Below are 18,888 nucleotides of genomic sequence, written 5' to 3'. Positions count from 1 at the left end.
CTCCACTTGAGTCACGCCCACACCGACTCCCCCTGAGCCTCATGCAGCACTGACTCTGGTGCCAAACTTCCCAGAAGACCAGCTTGCCCACATGGCACTGATGTTATCAGCACCACAAGTGGCACCAGTGCGTACGACCCCGCCTCCCATGGTGGACGAACCGGCAACGACCTTGGCACCAAAAAGGAAGGCTACAACCAAGACCCCATGAGAGCGGAGTCCTTCTCCATGCTCCCCTTCTCCGTTTTCTCTGGAACCCTCCTCGCCGTCACCTAGGTAGTCACCCCCCAGGAGATTCTCTTCCCGCAAGCGCCTCCCATCTCCGTTCTTAACCGCACCAAGGGAGCATCATTATCATTTTTCCACCTCCCCTTTTCCCTTACCACGGAGGTTTTACTCTCCCTCCATGTCACTGCGTTTGTCTAATTGCTCATGCAGGCAGTCCTATGGCAGATCTCATCACTACGAGCACTCTCAACCTCATTCCTCCTATTATCGGGACCCATTGATAGCTGCACGTACTACAGGACTTATTTGCCATACCACCATTCTTATTACCGCTTGTCCAGATCACTTTCTAGATCCAGGACACACGACTCTTCTGTGAGACACTCACCTGTGACCCTTTCAGGGTACGACACAAGGTCCCCATTCCCTCCCCATCCTCACATTGAGGAAGGGCAGCCCCTATTGGAGGAGATGCATGAACCTGAGACATCGCCTACTGACCCATCCTTCTCCTCACCGGATGAGGCTGTTATACTAGGGGACACTTCTCCCCCTGACAATCTCAGGCAAATTCAGGAGATTTTTAAAAGAATAGCAGTCTCTCAGGAGATTCAACTGACTGAGATCAAGGAGAGAAACCACCATCACTTCAAAAATCTCAAGACGTCTCATGCTCCTAAGTTGGCTGTCCCCCTGGATGAGGCCATATTAGAAGTCGCCAATAAGTTGTGGCAGACCCCAGCATCAGTATTACCTACAAATAAGAAGGTGGACAAGAAATACTTTGTCCCTCTTTTCTCTCCCCCCTGCCCTCCCCGGGGTCAAATTCCTATTCACACACCCGCTCCGCAACTCCTTGGTGGTTGATGTGGCGCAACAAAGAGCACAGGCGCCACAATATAGAAGCCAAACATGAGAGAGAGACTCAAAGAGGGTGGATTTATTTGGAAGGAAGGTATACACATCATTGACACTTCTCCAAATAGCCAACCACTTGGCACATTTATCCAACCATAATTTTGACAATTACTCGAAACTGACAATCCACATGGAGTCTCTACCAGAATCTAAAAAACCCATTTTGAAGGCTGTTGTTCAGGAGGGTTATGCTGCCACTAGGACCAGCTTGCAGATAGCAGTTGATGTAGTTGATACTGCAGCCAGAGCCACAGCCACTGCAGTTGTCATGAGAAGGGCCTCATTCCTCCAGGCAGCAGCAGCAGTTCCCTAGGACCTGCAAGCGAAGGTAGAGGACTTACCTTTCGAAAACTTTTTTGCAGAAAGACGGATACGCTGCTACATTCCAGCAAAGATGATAGGTCGACACTGTGAACACTTGGTATGTACACTCCACGATATAGGAGACAGTGATACACCTCATTCCAGAGGCACTATGATTATTACCATCTTAGGCAGCCATGGCAACAGCAGCACTGGCCCTTAGATAATTCCCACCAACGGCCTCCAAGACGCCAGAATCAGAATAACCGTCTGCAGAACCAGCCTAATACTACTAGGCAGCAGGTTTAACTGCCTGGCCAAGAGCACTCAAACAGTCTCGCAGGTTACCATCCCATTGTTTCACCATCGCCTACGCCCACTTTTTGAGCACTGGACACATCACCAGCGACAAATGGATGTTTAGAGATAGTCAGAAGCGGGTTTATGCCATATCCTTCCTGTCCATCCCACCTACAATTCCCCCCCCCCCCCCCAAACCCATCCCTTTTCAGGGATCCCTCTCACGAAGATCTGCTCATTACTGAAATCAATCATCTGTTGCAGATCAGTGCAGTAGAAAGTGCTGCACAAATTCCGAGGGAAAGGGTTCTACTCCCACTATTTCCTGGTTCAGAAGAAAACGGGGTTGGAGACCAATTTTGGACCTCAGGCAACTAAAATATTTTCGAAAACAGCATTTCAGGATGATAACCCTTGCATCTAATATCCCAGCCTTGGATCAGCATAACTGGTTTGTTGCTCTCGACCTACAGGACGCATATTTTCATGTTACGATACACCCTGCACACAGGCAGTTTCTCAGATTCATTGTCGGCAAAGATCACTACCAATACCGGATTCTACCATTCGGACTTTCCTCTGCTCCCAAAGTGTTCACAAAGGTCCTTTCAGTGTTGGCCAGTCACCTCCGACGTAACTGCATGATTATATTCACCAACCTAGACGACCGTCTCATAATGGTAGACAGCATGCTTTTCCATCACCAGACAAACTTTCCAATCTCTCAGCCTACTAATGAATAAGGACATGTCAATGTTGCTTCCCACCCAAGACCTAGAGTTCATTGGGGCGAGGCTTGACTCCAAGGCAGCAAGAGCATTCCTACCTGTAGACAAGTTTCACTCAATACAGCTGCTAATAGATACTTGCTGAGTCAACCACAGAATTCAAGTACTCTTGGGGCTCAAACTCATGGGCCGTATGGCCGCAACTACTTTTGTGCTCTCACATGCCAGGCTGCACTTTTGCACCCTCCAACATCAGCTCGCTACTGTGCACAATCATACGATCCCCGACATACACAGGGTTGTGACAATATCTCCCAAAGTCTTCACCTCCATGTGTTGGTGGACAATAGAAAAGCATTTGCTGTCAGGAGTGCCCTTCCACCAACCGTTAACATGCTACCAGATTATGACAGACACCTCCCTTCTGGGATGGGGTACACATGTGACCGGTGTCTCTGTACAGGGCAGCTGGACACCCCAAGAGACATTTGCTCCATATAAATCTTCTGGAGCTCAGGACCGTCACCAACGCTTTCAAGCATTTCCGCGACCACATACGCAATTCCACGGTAAAGATCCTGACAGACAATATAGCCACCGTGTACTACATCAGTCGCCAGGGCAGAGCATGATCATTATCCCTATGCGCAGAGGCGGTCCAGCTCTGGAACTGGTGCATTACCAATGGCATTACTCTTGTGGCATCATACTTACCTGGCATCAACAATGTAGCAGCAGATTCCCTCAGCAGGAACTTCACGCCAGATCACGAGTGGGAGCGTCACCAAGGAGTCTTCCACTCCCTTTTACTGATGGGGGGCATACCACTCATTGACTATTCTCGACCTACAACAAAAAGAAATGTCACCACTGCTGTTCCAGGGCAGGTCTCACTCGCCATTCTCTGGGGGACGCATTCCTCATCGGCTGGAACAGCCCCTTAATGTACGCCTCTCCCCCACTCATTCCAAGAGTGCTGCAGAAGATCAAGACAGACCGTGCCACAGTGATTCTGGTAGCTCCAGCATGGGCGAGGCAGCACTGGTTCCCTCTACTACTGCAGCTGTCCCGCTGCCCATCTTACCAGCTACCACTATTCCCGAGACATCTCTCCCAGAACCACGTCCGCCTTCTCCACCCACAGCTTTACACGCTGCGTCTCACAGCGTGGTACCTAGCTGGCTGAGTGCTACCGAAGCCTTATGCTCTGAGTGTTAAAAACTTGCTCATGCACAGTAGGTGACATAATATGAGAAATGGACGAGGTTTACCGCCTGGTGCTCAGACCATTGCATGAACCCACTCATTACTCCTATCCCTTCCATTCTGGACTATATAGTGGACCTGCAACACACAGGACTAGCTCTAGTATCACTGAAAGTACATCTTGCGGCAATAGCGGCTTTCCGACAACCTATAGAAGGGTTTTTGATATTTGCGCATCCCCTTACAAAGAGGTTCATCAAGGGTCTAACACATTTGAATCTGCCCTTGTGCACACCCCCTCCGCTGTGGGACTTGGACTTGGTACTGCGGATACTTACGGCCCCACCATTCGAACCGCTAGCTACACTACCTCTTCAGCTTCTGACCCTGAAGCTGCTGTTTCTACTCTCAATCGCTTCTGTGCGCAGAGTCAGTGAGCTATCAGTGTTGATGGTGGTACCCCCATACACCATTTTCCAGAGGGATTGTGTTTTTAGGCATCATCCCGCCTTTATACCTAAGTTCTGTTCAGATTTCCATGTTAACGAGCCCATCCTATTACCTGCATGCTGCCCTAAGCCTCATGCTTCTGCTAAGGAGGCGGTGCTCCATACTCTAAATGTACGTAGAATTTTTGCCTTATATAGCCCACACTAACTGACAGGCTGCTTCTGTTTCTGGCAGAACGCTCCAAGGGCGAAGCCATTTCTTCTCAGAGTAGCTAACTTAACTGTGTCATGCATGACCCATTGCTACTCGATTCGGGGAATACCGCTCCCAGAGCGCACTCCACTAGAGCCATTTCAACCTCCACTGCCTTTCTGAGAGGTGTTGCCCTTGCAGATATCTGTAGATCAGCCACGTGGGTGTCCTATCGCACCTTTGTAGAACATTACACTGTACAGCATAGATAGCTGCCGGATAAATCTAACAGATGCAGTTCATTCTTCTGCCAGTCAATAGAGGCTCCGAAACCCACCTACCTTAATGATATGGGGGGAGGGGAGCGGAAGGAGCATACTGCTGTGCAGACACCTACAATGGAGCACCCACGGGGACATCACTCGAAGAAGAAAGCTAAGTTACTCACCTTGGTGCAGTAACTGTCGTTCTTCAAGATGTGTGTCCCCGTGGGTACTCCACTACCCACTCACCTCCCCGCTTCGGAGTCTGTGTCAGTTTTATTTTCCAGATACTGAGGCGGGTACGAGGAACTGGCTCAGACTGGACTGAGCAGCGCGAAAGGGAGCGAGCGCCGCGAGACGCTCTCCCCGCATGTGCGGTCCGGCCAGACTACTGCTGCGAAAAATCTCTGTACTGCCGTGCCGGGGCAAGCCCAGCACCTACAGTGGAGCACCCAAGGGGATACACATCTTGAAGAATGACAGTTACTGCACCAAGCTGAGTAACTTTGCTTTACAGCAGTAGGTAGGAATGAATAGGGTTGCCAGTTGTCCAGTATTGACCTGGACAGTCTGGTATTTTTGCCTCCTGTCCAGTAAAACATTCAGAAAATACCAGAGACCTAAAATGTCGGGTACTTTCTGATTCTTCACCTCCCAGCCTCCTTGCTAAGAGGTAAAAATACCAGACACCTGGCAACCCTACAACACACTCGGCAACTGGACCTAGTCACCGGCCTCCCCGTGCGCTCCCCCCCCCCCTCTCCCCCCCCCGCCCCGGCCCCGGAACTCCTGCTTATCTGATTGCGTTCTGGCTTGATCAAGAAAACAAAATGGCCACTGGCAAAAAGCCTAAAGACCAAGATGAAGCAATGCCTTCCTTCGGTCTTAGTGCTCAACCACTCCCCTGTTCCTATCCCTATTCAGACTCTTCATGCACTCTAAAAGGGGCCATGCTCGCGCTCTGTGTGTGTGTGTGTGTGTGTGTGTGTGTGTGTGTGTGTGTGGTTTTTTTGCTTAACTCTTGAGTCCTTTTTTTTTTTTCTCATCAACTTTGGTCTCTTCCTCCCTCCGCCCCCCAAAAGAATTTTTTTCCTGATTTTTTTTTTTTTGAGGGGGCGGGGGTGTTTGGTGTTTTTGGTTAAACCATCTGCCAACCCTAGGAATAAATGGTCAGTTTTCAGAATGGGAAGAAGTAATTAGTGGGGTCCCACAGGCATTTGTACTGGGACCGATCCGGTTAAATATTATACATGATCTGGAGAAAGGGGTAAACAGTGAGGTGGCAAAATTTGCAAATGATACTAAACTATTCAATATAGTGAAATCCAAAGCAGACTGTGAAGGACTTCAAAAAGATATCTCAATGCTACGTGACTGGACAACAAAATGCTGATAAATGCAAAGTAATGCATATTAGAAATCATAACCCCAACTATGCATACAAAATGGTGAGGACTATATTCTCTATTGCCATTCAAGAGAGATCTTGGAGTGCTTATGAATCGATCTCTCAAAATATCTTCTCAATGTGCAGCAGCTAATAATGTTAGGAATAATTAAAGGGATAGAGAATAAGACAAGAGTATATCTTATTGCCTCTCTATAAAACCATAGTACGAGGCAACCATGTCTGCATGTTGTATTCATCTCAGAAAAGATATCTTGGTATTCTTAGTATTGAGAGAAGGGCAATGAAAATTATTAAGTGTTTGGAAAGGCTGCCATATGAGGCGAGATTAAAAAGACTGGGACTTTTCATCTTAGAAAAGACTCTATGGGGGGGGGGGGGGGGTATGAGAGCTCTAAAAAATCATGACTGTTGTGGAGAAAGTGAATAAGGAAAAGTTATTTGCTTGTTCCCATAACACAAGAATTATGACCCACCAAATGCAATTAATAGGTAGCAGGTTAATACAAATAAAAGGCTGTATTTCTTCATACGACACATGGAACTCCTAGCCAGAGGATGATGTGAAGACCAGGATTTTAACAGGATTCAAAAAAGAAATAGCTAAATTAATGGAGGAGAGGTCCATCAATGGCTATTAGTCAGGATGGGCAGGGATGGTGTCCCTAGCTTGTTTGTCAGAAGCTGGGATCACTTGATTGCCTGTTCTGTTTGTTTTCCTCTGGGGCAGCATTGGCTACTATCAGAGGACAGGATACTGGGCTAGATGAACCTTTGGTCTGACCGTCCCTTCCATCCGTGTTTATAAGCATCCCAACACCTGGCTTTCTTATTGGCCTCCTCCCTTTGCCTGTGACATAGGTGTTAGTGTGCTGCACTCTCTGGCTTGAAGTGATTTCCATCATATACAGGCCCTACAGTTTGGTTCAGTGGCTCTCGGTACCCCCTCATACAAATGGTTCTAGCGTCCCTGGTCAGTGGAGGTCATGAAGATTGTAGGCATAACCACAACAGAGGAATCCAGTCTCTAACATAGGCTAGATGTGCACCAAGATTGGAGCCTGTGTGGACAACACCGCTTTGAAGAATCACTCTGATTGCAGAGTAAGTAACCATTTTGAGTTCAAGCTCTGTCACCCTTTCTCTGAGAATCTTTGGGCAAGTCCCTTAAGCACCTTGTTTGTCTTTGCTTTCATATAAAATGGATCTAATGGTGTTTCCAGCCATGTTTGTTTATAAAGCACATTCAGAGCAAAAAGTGACAGGCACTTCAGAACTGTAAAAGCTTTTTTATTCAATAGCAGGTAAAAAAATATTTTAAAAGGAAGTGCCCACTTTAATAGCAAAATGAAGGTTGATGAAAGGCTGTTGAAAATTCTTCTTTGTATTCTTTGGTATGCATGCAAAGTAGCATTTTTTTCAATATAATTTAAGCAGAAGTCACTTAGGGTATGTCTACACTGCATTCCTCTTTGGAGAGAGGAATGCAAGTGCAGAGGAATGAAACTGCAAATGAAGCGCGGATTTGAAATAGCACCCGGATGAAATTATGCAAATGAAGCACAGAAAATTCAAATCCGCGTTTCATTTGCAATTTTGTTCCTCTGCACTTGCATTCCTCTCTCCAAAGAGGAATGCAGTGTAGACATACCTTTAGATGCTGGTGGAAAACTTTACTAGTCCTGATACACTTTCCAAAGCTGAATCTACTTGATTTCAAGGTGATAATACAGCTAGATATCAGTGATGCCAACTCTCGATTGGATCTCAAGCTTCCTGATTTTTTTTTTTCTTTTCTGGAGAACCTCAAGCACACTGAGAATTGTCAGATCTGAGAACTTCATAACCTGATGCTCCCTGTACCGCTATCAACTGTGGTGGTTCTGACTTAGCAGATTGATTGTTTGTTGAATGGTATGAGAGAAGAATCCCAGCCTTGTGGGGCCTTTTCCTTATATATATATATATATATATATATATATATATATATATATATATAAAAATAAAAGACTTTAGGCCTCATGGTTTGTGGAGAAAAGCTAGTCAAGTGCCCAGAGTTCAGCCAAAGACCTCAAACACTAGATGCCAAGTGTATTTTTATCTGATTTCAAGACCCCATTCTCTTTTTTGGAGGGGTGGGAGTCTGATTAATGAGTTTTGAATGCTTAGAGTTGGCAATACAGTACCTGCAAGATGATAGTGTCTCCCCTTGTGTCCAGGAGCCCAGACAGAGACCAAGATCCCACAAAAGACATGAAACTGAGCCCTCACCTTCATATCCCCATATACTTGTGCTGGGATGCCTCCTCCAGGCCCTTGCACTGGGATCCTACCGGCCCTACCCCCTTGCTAACATCTGCATCCTTGTGCTGGGTTCACCACCTGGGGCTAACAAAAATGAAATGTACCAGTCCTGCCCCACTGACTGCACCTCCCTGGCGAGCGCGGTTCTCATTGTGGCTTCCTGGCCAGAGCTGTGCCTTCTGTGGCTGGGACTGTGTGCACTGGGGCTCGAGGTGCTTCTGAGATCCATGTGGCCACCGACCCCCTCCACCTCTGTGCTAGCAGCCGCATGGGCTGGGTTAAATCTTTTCAAAATATTTTGTGGGCTGGATTGGGGAAGTACTTGGGCTGCAGATGGCTCCCAGGCTGGGAGCTTGAGACCCCTGATCTAGACCGTCCCTGACAGGTGTTTTGTATAACCTGTTCTTAAAAAATCTTCAAAGATGGAGATTCCACAATCTCCTTAAGTAATTGATTCCAGTATTTAACCACCCTGACAGTTTTTCATTAGCCTCTCTTGCTGCAATTTAAGCCCATTGCTTCTTGTCCTGTCATCAAAGGTTAAAAATAAATTTTCTCCCTCCCTCTTGTAACACCCTTTTAGATAGTTGATAGCTATTCTGTCCCCTTTCAGTTTTCTTTCCATACTACAGCTAATTCTTTCAATCTTCCCTCATAGGTCATATTTTCTAGACCTTCAATCCTTTTTGTTGCTTTTCTCTGACCCTTCTCCAATTTGTTCACATCTTACCTGAATGTGATGCCCAGAACTGAACACAGCACTCCAGCTGAGGCCTAATCAGCACAGAGCAGAGTGGAAGAATTACTTCTCGTGTCATGTTTACTGTTAATACATCCCAGAATGATTGCACAAAACACATGAGGAATTATAGCAGTTACATATTTTTATTTTTCTGTTGATGTATTTTATCTGGCAACCACCTGACTATTTTATCAAGCCATTGGCTACAACCTTGATTCAAGCACTAGTGGATGGGTTTGTGTTGACTTTCTTTAGAGGAACACCTTACTATAATAGATGGTATTGTTAAAGTGTAAAGTCAGTGTGACTCAGTATGGTGTTAACTATGATATGAGTACACATTTTATGTGAACTGAATGCTTTCATCTACTTGTGATGTTTTTAAGGGGTGTTTTAAAGTTGATTGATAGAGCCAAAATGATCTCTGCTGGTGCATGAAAAAGTCGTGGTTAGGAAAGATGTACTAGTGTACATTGCTTGAAAAAGTAGGTAAGGCACCTATTAAATGAAAGGGATGCACCCTTTCTAGCTAGAGAGATGGGGACTGGGAATTCCCAGGAGATAGCAAGTTGAGGGTGCTTTCCTTAGATCTTCTTTGGGACTTCATCTTTCTTAACTGTCATGGGCTAGTAGTTGTCTAACAAATGTAAAGCTCTTCTCTCACTTCCAGCCATGTGAGGAGAAGGAGTGAGAAGAGCTTTCTTTCTCTTTTTTATCGCAGAGGCTGTGGAGAGGAATGATAAGAACCCAAGAATGGCTGTATTGGGTCAGACCAAAGGTCCATCTAGCCCAGTAGCCTGCCTGCCGACAGTGGCCAACACCAGGTTCCCCAGAGGGGGTGGACCGAAGACGATGATCAGACGATTTGTCTCCTACCATCCTTTTCCAGCTTCTGACAAACAGAGGCCAGGGACACCATTTCTAACTCCTGGCTAATAGTCTTTTATGGACCTAACCTCCATGATATTACCTAGCTTCTCTTTAAACTGTTATAGTCCTAACCTTCGCAGCCTTCTCTGGCAAGGAGTTCCACAGCTTGACTACACGCTGTGTGAAGAAGAACTTTCTTTTATTAGTTTTAAACCTGCTACCCATTAACTTCATTTGGCGTCCTCTAGTTCTTCTATTATGGGAACTAATAAATAACTTTTTTCTTTATTCGCCCTCTCCATACCACTCATGATTTTATATACCTCTAGCATATCCCCCCTAAATCTTCTCCTTTCTAAACTGAAAAGTCCCAGTCGCTTTAACCTCTCTTCATATGGGACCTGTTCCAAACCCCCTAATCATTTTAGTTGCCCTTTTCTGAACCCTTTCCAAGGCCAAAATATCTTTTTTGAGGTGAGGAGACCACATCTGTACACAGTATTCAAGATGTGGGCGTACCATAGTTTTATACAGCCGCAAGAAGATATTCTGAGTCTATTTTCTATCCCTTTCTTAATAATTCCTAGCATCCTAGTTGCATTTTTGACCGCTGCTGCACACTGTGTGGAAGTTTTCAGAGAACTATCCATGATAACTCCAAGATCTCTTTCCTGATTTGTCGTAGTCAAATTAGCCCCCATCATACTGTATGTATAGCTGGGGTTATTTTTCCCAATGTGCATTACTTTACACTTATCCACATTAAATTTCATTTGCCATTTTGTTGCCCAATCACTCAGTTTGGTGAGATCTTCTTGGAGTCCCTCACAGTCTGCTTCTGTCTTGACTATCCTAAACAGTTTGGTATCATCCGCAAACTTTACCACCTCACTGCTTACCCCTTGGTGTAGTGTGGTCTAGGGATGTCAGTGGTTACCCAGTTAATGGGTGCCTGTTTAAGTGGTTAATTGGTTAAACATAAGTTTTAACTTGTTAACTGATGAAACAGGATTTTACATCCCTAGAGTGGTCTGTTTCCTCTCCTCCCTCCATGCAAGGTGGGACAGTGCTCTGTAACTTTAACTGACCTACAATCACCTGGTTGCTGTGAATAGGAGTGATTATACAAATTCCTGGTCCCCTGTGCTTCCCCCCCCACCCCCCACTTTCCATTTTTGTTCTCCTTTCTTTTGAGTAACTTAAGTATCTCCCTTCACTGCAACTCACAGCCTTCCACAGCACCAGCAGTGTAATGTTGCTATAATTCTTGACAGTTTCTCTGCCCACTGGTTTCTAAATAGCTGCCATGTAATTGTGGTCTTGCTGACTTTTTTTTCCCCTCTGCTTGCTAGATTTTTAATTGAGGCAGGGACTTTAGAACTGCCTGTGAACTTCATTTTATTCACTTTTTAAAGGTTATCCTTCTAATCCTAAATGCTTAGAAACTTAAAGACGTTAATATCTGTAGTAACTGGTGTTTCTATTTTTTCCATTTGCCAGTAAAAGTCAATGTGGACAAATAGCTGAGTGGAACTTTCAAATCATGCTGCTATGGAGAAAGGATGTTCTGCAGTCAGTTGTATGTTTAAAAAAATTGAGGGGATATAGTGAAAATGTTTGGAATTTATCTAATCTCTTCTCTTCATTCCTAATTTAGAGGATATGGTGATCAGTTTTTCTATCTTGTGTGTTTTTTTTTTTTTTAAAGTTCACTTTGCATAAAAAAGCATGGATTTCTACTATAACAGGTGCGATACTAATGAGTATATTTCTCTTATAAACTTGAGTTGAATCTATATCTGAATCAGATTACATACCTCATTTCAAATGTCTACTTCCAAGTTGTAATACCCTTTCCTCTTAGATTCAGCCAGCCTGCTGTTTTGGCTAGTTGAATCTTTACAGATTATATTAGCTGTTATAATTTTGTTTGCTGTGGTGTGTGCATTTACGTTTTTGTTATGTGTCATTTAAATGCCTTTACTGATTACTCAAATGTTGTTCTAAAGAAAGGCAAGATAAACCGAGAATTGCTTAGTGACTTAGCGAACAATTTTGCTACTAGCAAAACTACTGAAAGGGTTCACTGTCAAACTGGGTCATTTTGGGACTGGTACTAATTAATATTTTTGTTAGCGACCTAGATAATGGAGTGGGTGTATACTTACAAAATTTCAGGATGATACCAATCTGGGAGGGATTGTGAGTGTTTTGAAAGACAGGATTAGAATTAAACAAATTCAACAAATTAGAGAATTCACCTGAAATCAATTAAATGAAATTCAGTACGGATAAGTTCAAAATTTGTTTAGGAAGGGGAAAAAAAACTAATGCCTGCTACCAAGTGGGGAATAAGACACTAGTTCAGTGGTCTTCAACCTTTTTAAAAACAAGATAACTTTTTCCATGTAAGTGTAATGTAAGATCTACCTCAAACCCAAATACCCTTCTCCCACTTCCTTCCTGCCCCTTCTTTGAGGCCCTGCCTCTGCTCCACCACATCTGAGGCTTCACCTTGCTCACTCCATCCCCCTTCCTCTCCCATCCTTGCTCACTTTCACCAGGCTGGGGTAGGGGGGTTGGGGTACAGACTCTAGTCTTGAACCAAGAAGTTTGCTATAATTCTTGACAGTTTCTCTGCCCACTGGTTTCTAAATAGCTGCCATGTAACTGTGGTCTTGCTGACTTTTTTTTTCCCCTCTGCTTGCTAGATTTTTAATTGAGGCAGGGACTTTAGAACTGCCTGTGAACTTCATTTTATTCACTTTTTAAAGGTTATCCTTCTAATCCTAAATGCTTAGAAACTTAAAGACGTTAATATCTGTAGTAACTGCAGATATTAGCCCAGGGTGGGTGATAGGGTCCAGGAGGGGTTTCAGAGTGCAAGCTCTGGGAAGGAGTTTGGATGCAGTGGGATTCGCGTCTTATGTAGGAGGAGGTTCAGGGCAGGAACAGGCGAAAACCAAAAATAACACACTTCACAGGCAGTAAAAGAAATAACACCACCCCCTCACGTATGTATTGGGTTGGGAGATGAGAGTGAAGGGCCATTTGTGTTTGTGAGAGTGACAGACTTGCATTGCCAAGCTCTCTCCATCCACTTCTCTTTGTGTGGAAGTAGGGTACAGAAGTGGGGGAGGAGGAACACCCAGATATCCATGCTTTTTTTTTTTCTTCTCCCTCCTACATCCTGCACAGCAAGCAGGAGGCTCCCAGGGGAGTAGCTCCAAGGCAGAGGGCAGGAGCAACATGACAGTGGGTAGAGGGGCAAATGAAGTGCCATTACTTGATAGTTTCCTGGCCAAACTAGGGATGTTAAAATGTAGTTAATTGACTAGTTGATGGAATTTCCATTGACTACTCGAGTAGTCGATAGGCACTTCTGCATTCCTCCTTTGAAATGTACAAGAGCCCCCAGTAGGGCTCTTGTACATTTCAAAGGAGGAATGTGGAACTCCGCTTACAGCCTGGGGCCAGCAGGAAGTCTTCCTGACTCTGGGCTGCACACAGGTGCCTGCTTTAAAATGTACAAGAGTCCCCAGTGTGGGCTCTTGTGCATTTCAAAGACATGGAGCCCAGAGTCAGTGGGTGGACTCCCCAGCTGAATCCGGGTTCTGGGGAAATGCCACGTGGAGCGCTACGCCACACCTGAGCTGGAGATCAGCTGTGTAGTGGCTGCTCCTTTGAAACGCCGCCTCCACGTGTTTCAAAGGGGGAGCCCGGGGTCAGCTGGGGACTCCCCAGCTGATCCTGGGCTCTGTGTGGCATTTCACAAGAACCCAGAGTCAGCTGGGGAGTCTGGGTTCTGGGGAAATGCTGCACGGAACCCAGAGTTAGCTGAGGAGTCCCCAGCTGATCCTGGGCTCCACAACCCTTCGGTTGTTTTAAAGGGGCAGTGCCACTGCACAGTTGAGCTGTGGATCAGCTGTGCAGCAGCTGCCCCTTTGAAATGCTGCCTTGGGGTTTCAAAGCAGCAGAACTGCTCAGCTGATCCTCTATCACAGAGGCAGCAATGGGGGGAATCGACTAGTTGACTAGTCTTTAATATCCCTAGGCCAAACCACTCACCGGTCAGAGGCTCCAAGATTTACTGGTAGATCCCGAACTACTGGTTGGTGATCCACCGGACTAGTTGGTAGTACTGCTGACAAGGATCTGGGGTGATAGTGAATCCCAAATTGAATGAGTCTGCAATATGATGCTGTTGCAAAAAAGGCTAATATCATTCTGGGGTGTTTAACAGAAATGTAAGAGATGAGGGGTGATTGTTCCACTTCACTCAGTATTGGTGAGGCCTTATTTGGAGTACTGTGTACAGTTCTTGGCACTACACTTTAAGGACAGTTTTGGCAAAATTGAAAAGTTTCAAGAAAATACAAAATGATTTAGAAAACTGGACTTATTCAGAAAAGTTAAAGTAACTGGGCATGTTTAGTCTTGAGAAAAGAAGGCTGAAGGGGACTTGATAAGTCTTTAAGTTTAATGGTTGTTATAAAGAGGACGGTGATCAGTTCTCATGTCCGCCAAAGGTACATCAAAAAATAATAGGCTTAATGTGCATCAAAGGAGAGTCATTGGAGGTTTATGAGAACAGATTATATGGTGTAGGTTCATTTGGTTCTGCCCCAGGGCTGGATGGATTTCTTGAGGTCCATCCCAGTCCTACATTTGTATGATTCTATGAAAACATATCTAAGAGCCAAAGAGATTTTGTTGAGGCGTTGGGGGGGGGGGGGGGGGTTCTGATATTTGATATCCCCAAACTTCAAATTGAATATATATTTACCCTTAAAGTCCTGCACATATGAGCTGCATGGATGGCTCACCTGAAATAGAATCCACCCCATTTTACTTTGTGTGGCAGGTTCCTGTGTTTACTGCAATACTTCATGTTAATGGAGAGAGTCATAGTCACCTAATCTGGTATTACAGTTCTGCTTTAGTCTACCTATAAATGTTTTCATGTTCATCCTGGAAAGGTCTTGTTGCACAATTTAATCTTTAAAAATTTCTTTGTGTTTTGGTATAAACGACAGACTCTCTACAGGCTCTTAGGTCAGTCATGTATGGCTGTCAGGAGCACTTCAAACAGTGGATTTCTATCTCTTTATACGGTGTTCGTACATGTCAGTGTATCAATTAAACTACTAGCTGTGGGCAAAAGTGCATCCATTGACTCTAGCCTCGATGATTGGGACTTAAATTAGACAAAATAGTAGAAAATGTGCAGTAAGGAATAATCCTAGTTTTGCAGTGAGATGAACTACATGATCTATAAGAATACAAGTGAGATGGAGAATGCCTGTGGTTCTCTGAAATCCTGTATCAGAATTTTGGCTAATATTTGGTTCTTAGAGTTCAAGTACCACGGATTGCTGTGCTGTTAAAGTAAACTTCAGAAGATCTTAAAACTTTGGGGGGAGGTCATCTTAATACGGAAAATATTTTGTAGGGTGGTTGTGAAGATCAGTTACTGTATGAGTATTATTTACATCCTATGCTGTTTTTAATTGGATTTTTTGTATGATTTACTTTTTAATAAAGCAGTATTTTTCATCCAATTGTTGTTCACTCACTTAGCCCGACTTGAGGCATATTTCCTCCCTGACTCTGTGTTACTTCTCTATTCCTTAATCTGAATATAAGATAGAAATGTAGCTGTGTTAGTCTGGGGTAGCTGAAGCAAAATGCAGGACAATGTAGCACTATTATAGTGCTACATTGTCCTGCATTTTGCTTCTGAATATAGGGACTTTCATGGCTAAAATTTTTGGGATACTGATATATAGCGTAACACATCCTTGAAAACTTACAAATTCTCAGTTTAGAGGTATCTACTTCATAGATATCTGTGCAAGTGTTAGCTGGGTCTAGTATTTGTACCCATTCTTGCAGGCTTTATAATTCCTATAATTTTGTCGGATGTTTTCCCTCAACCCATCGTTGACATTAATATTTAATTCTTTCCTAATCAGTCTGGTTGAGAAGGTCAGAACTTTAAATAGCTTCTTGACTGTCCATTTTAAAGCTCTTCATAATCTAACTCTGTCCTGCCTGGCTGATCTGGTAACCTTTCTTAAAACTGACTCTTGATTTTGGTCTGTCAGCATTCCCAGACTCACAGTGAGTCCCTTATCCATCACACAGCTTCTCCCTTAAACTTCATGCACAGGAAAAAGTCCTTCATAGAAGCTAAACAATCACTGTCTTAACATTTTTTTGTTTTTCCTATTTCCCATCTCTAACCCTGATTTTAGAAAATGAACTCCGCCATACAGTAATTAATGATTTTTATGAGTTGAGCATACACAATATTTACTTGCAGTACATCCTTGCTACAACACGATTCGTGTAATAAACTTTTGTATAATATAATGAACCCAATCTCTGGATCCCATTTCCAGCCCCATGATAGGGATACACATTAGTACATTTACTTAAATTATTTTTCTGCCATGCACCAGCCTAAGAATTGTTTCATAAATGCTGCTTATTTTTGTTTTTCTCACTAATTAGTTTAAATCCTAAACTTAATATATCATAGTCATAAATCTGGCTGCATATTTCTTTGTTGCTTTTACTAGGTGACCCGTGTACTATCTCATCTCAGATGGAACTGGAAGAAGCCTTCCGTTTGTATTGTCAACATAGAGATGAAGGGCTCATTATTCATGGCAAGTACTCTACAGTTTTAGAATATCTAAGCTAAATTTCTTGTGAGAAATAAAGCAGTTCAGAAGTCCTGTGCAATAGAAATACTCTGAGCTTCAACACGATATGGAGCATTCATGTGCACTAAATTAAATGTTTTTTGGAATGATGTCTTCCAAGTCACTCTTGCCCTCATTTTATGTTCTGAGTCATCTTGGCTGGTATTGTTAGTAAGTTTGTAATTTAATTAATGTAGCTACAAATGTGATTCCAGCTCTCATATGAAAATACATTCTTTTGGAATTGTGCTAAACCGATAATGATGAATTAACTACTGATGGAGGGAAAATATACAAGAACAATTAAGGTGATGGCTGCTTAATAATTAAATATGCTGTGGTCTGCTTCTTTTAAAATTCAGTAAATGTGATAAACTGAGAACTTTTTAACCACCTCAGCAGTTAAGAAATTGTTAAAATTGAATGGCTGTCACTGAAATAAAAAATTCCTAACCAATCATTTTATTACTATTTTAAAAATTTGGATTGGAAAACTTTTAGCCATTCATTTGAGGAAAAACAGGTATGAGATGGAATAACTTATAGGTTTTTGAACTTTAAGGGATTTAACTGATTTATTTTTGCATTTGCTTCTTAGCCCTCCAGATGAGTAATCAGATCTGCACAAATGTTTTCCTATCCCCTACAGAATCCCATCAAAGCAAGAGGGACTCAGTACAGGTGCATGAGTCTTCCTGTGTTGATCTGATTGCAGGTTTGGGGGTAGGGTCTGCTTGAGTAGTATGATACTTGAGTTCATTCACATTAAAGATAACAGAGCAGTATATTGTAGACGGGGAGTTGGCAACCTTTCTAAAGTGGTGTGCCAAGATTTAACCCTTCTGCCCTGGGCTGTGCCACTCTCCCCAGGGCGGCGGGGGAGGGGAGGGGGGGCGTGGCACTGTCTACCATGCACCCTGTGGACCACCTGATTCAATGCAAACCTTTCCACAGATCATCAGTTGCTAATGGAAACTCACCATTAATTACATAATTACTCCCGAGCCATTTTGCTAGTGCTGCAGCTAGAGAGAATGGTTTAATTTAAATTATTAAACAGACAATGTTAACTTTCTCATGTTAGCTTTATCAAACTTCATTTTAAATAAAGTAAAATATTAATTTGTCATACAAAAGGTTTCAGTGTTGTTTATGGCAGAGGTGGGGAACCTTTTCTGAGTTGGGGCCACTGACCCACAGAAGAATCAGCCGGGCACCACGCAAGTGTGAGAAGCAAAAAAAACTACTCCAAAAAACCCCAACCCTCACCAACATGGCCCCCAACTGAGGCACCTCACTCTTCTGATGCTCCAGCCCCATGGAGTGAGGGGAAGGGACAGGGAGGACTGAGGTTCAGGGCTTTTCATAAGCTAGACTTACTTTTCTGTGGTTCTAGGGTTAGTGGATTTTGGGGACCCCTTCAGCCTCTGGTGTGAGGACAAAAATGAGGGGCTCTGTGCAGGAAAGGGCTACCAGTGCTGGGACCTGCAGCTCCCTGGGATCAGTGCTGGGGTGAGGAGCGGTTGGGGGCAGTGACAGTCAGTTCCCTGCCTGGCCCAGCCCTTTGCCCAGGGCTTGCTCCTCATCTGCAGCCTGCAACTCTGGGCACAGCGGGGTGCTGCAGAAGGGGCTCCCTGCCTCGGTGCACACCTTGCAGGGAGTAGCATGGCAGCACAGCTTCCTAGGTGATTAATCAGCCCTGCCCAGTCAGGCTCAGAGTTCCACCCAGGGAGCTGACAGACTGGGCAGGGCTGATTAATCACCTGTGAAGCTGTGCTGCCCCGCACTTTACAGGGAACACTGGTGTGATAATCCCTTAGCTCCCAGGAGCTGCATGCCCAACTGCATTCTATATGCCTCTCCTGCCCCCTCACCTATTAGGAAGCTAGAGCTGGTGCTCTAGTCTGCAGCTTGCATAGTGAGGCTCCAGCTGCAGCACCAGTTCCCTGCTGTGGGGGGGGAGAGGGAAGTGGAAGGGGCGGGGCTGTGCTCTTGCTCCATATGTCTCAGAAAACTGGCTTGTATGCTGCTGGTTGCTGACCCCTGTTGTAGACCAATGGCTTTCAAACTTTTGTTCTCATGACCCAGTGGAAGAAAATTGCTGATGCCTGTGACCTAACATCATTTGACTACTGTAGGATCTCAGGTGGAGCTAAAGATGAGAGCTTTGGGGTGAAGGAGAGGGCTCCAGCTTTGGGCAGGAGGCAGTGTTGGGAAAGGAGGAGCTTTACCTTTAGCAGCTTCAGGTTAGCGGTGCAACAGGGGT

The 18,888-nt window shown here is 44.4% G+C and overlaps 1 protein-coding gene across 7 annotated transcripts in view; it reads left to right on the top strand.

Annotated features, from left to right (window-relative positions):
* PRKCZ (protein kinase C zeta) overlaps positions 1-18,888 on the top strand; it is a 219,227-nt gene that overhangs the window by 16,344 nt on the left and 183,995 nt on the right. For all 7 annotated transcript variants that reach the window (XR_012897330.2, XM_075906563.2, XM_075906559.2 and 4 more), the window contains exon 4: positions 16,497-16,586. Coding sequence is in view for 6 of the 7 variants with exons in the window: in XM_075906563.2 (XP_075762678.2) it covers positions 16,497-16,586 (90 nt within the window). In the remaining variant the exon portion in view is untranslated. The remainder of the gene's footprint in view (positions 1-16,496; positions 16,587-18,888) is intronic.

This window comes from Pelodiscus sinensis, chromosome 24 (genome assembly GCF_052426305.1).
Source record: "Pelodiscus sinensis isolate ZL-2025 chromosome 24, ASM5242630v1, whole genome shotgun sequence".
Lineage (NCBI taxonomy): Eukaryota > Metazoa > Chordata > Testudines > Trionychidae > Pelodiscus > Pelodiscus sinensis.
Note: the sequence above shows the minus strand (reverse complement) of the source record. Positions and strands in the feature narration are given on the sequence as shown.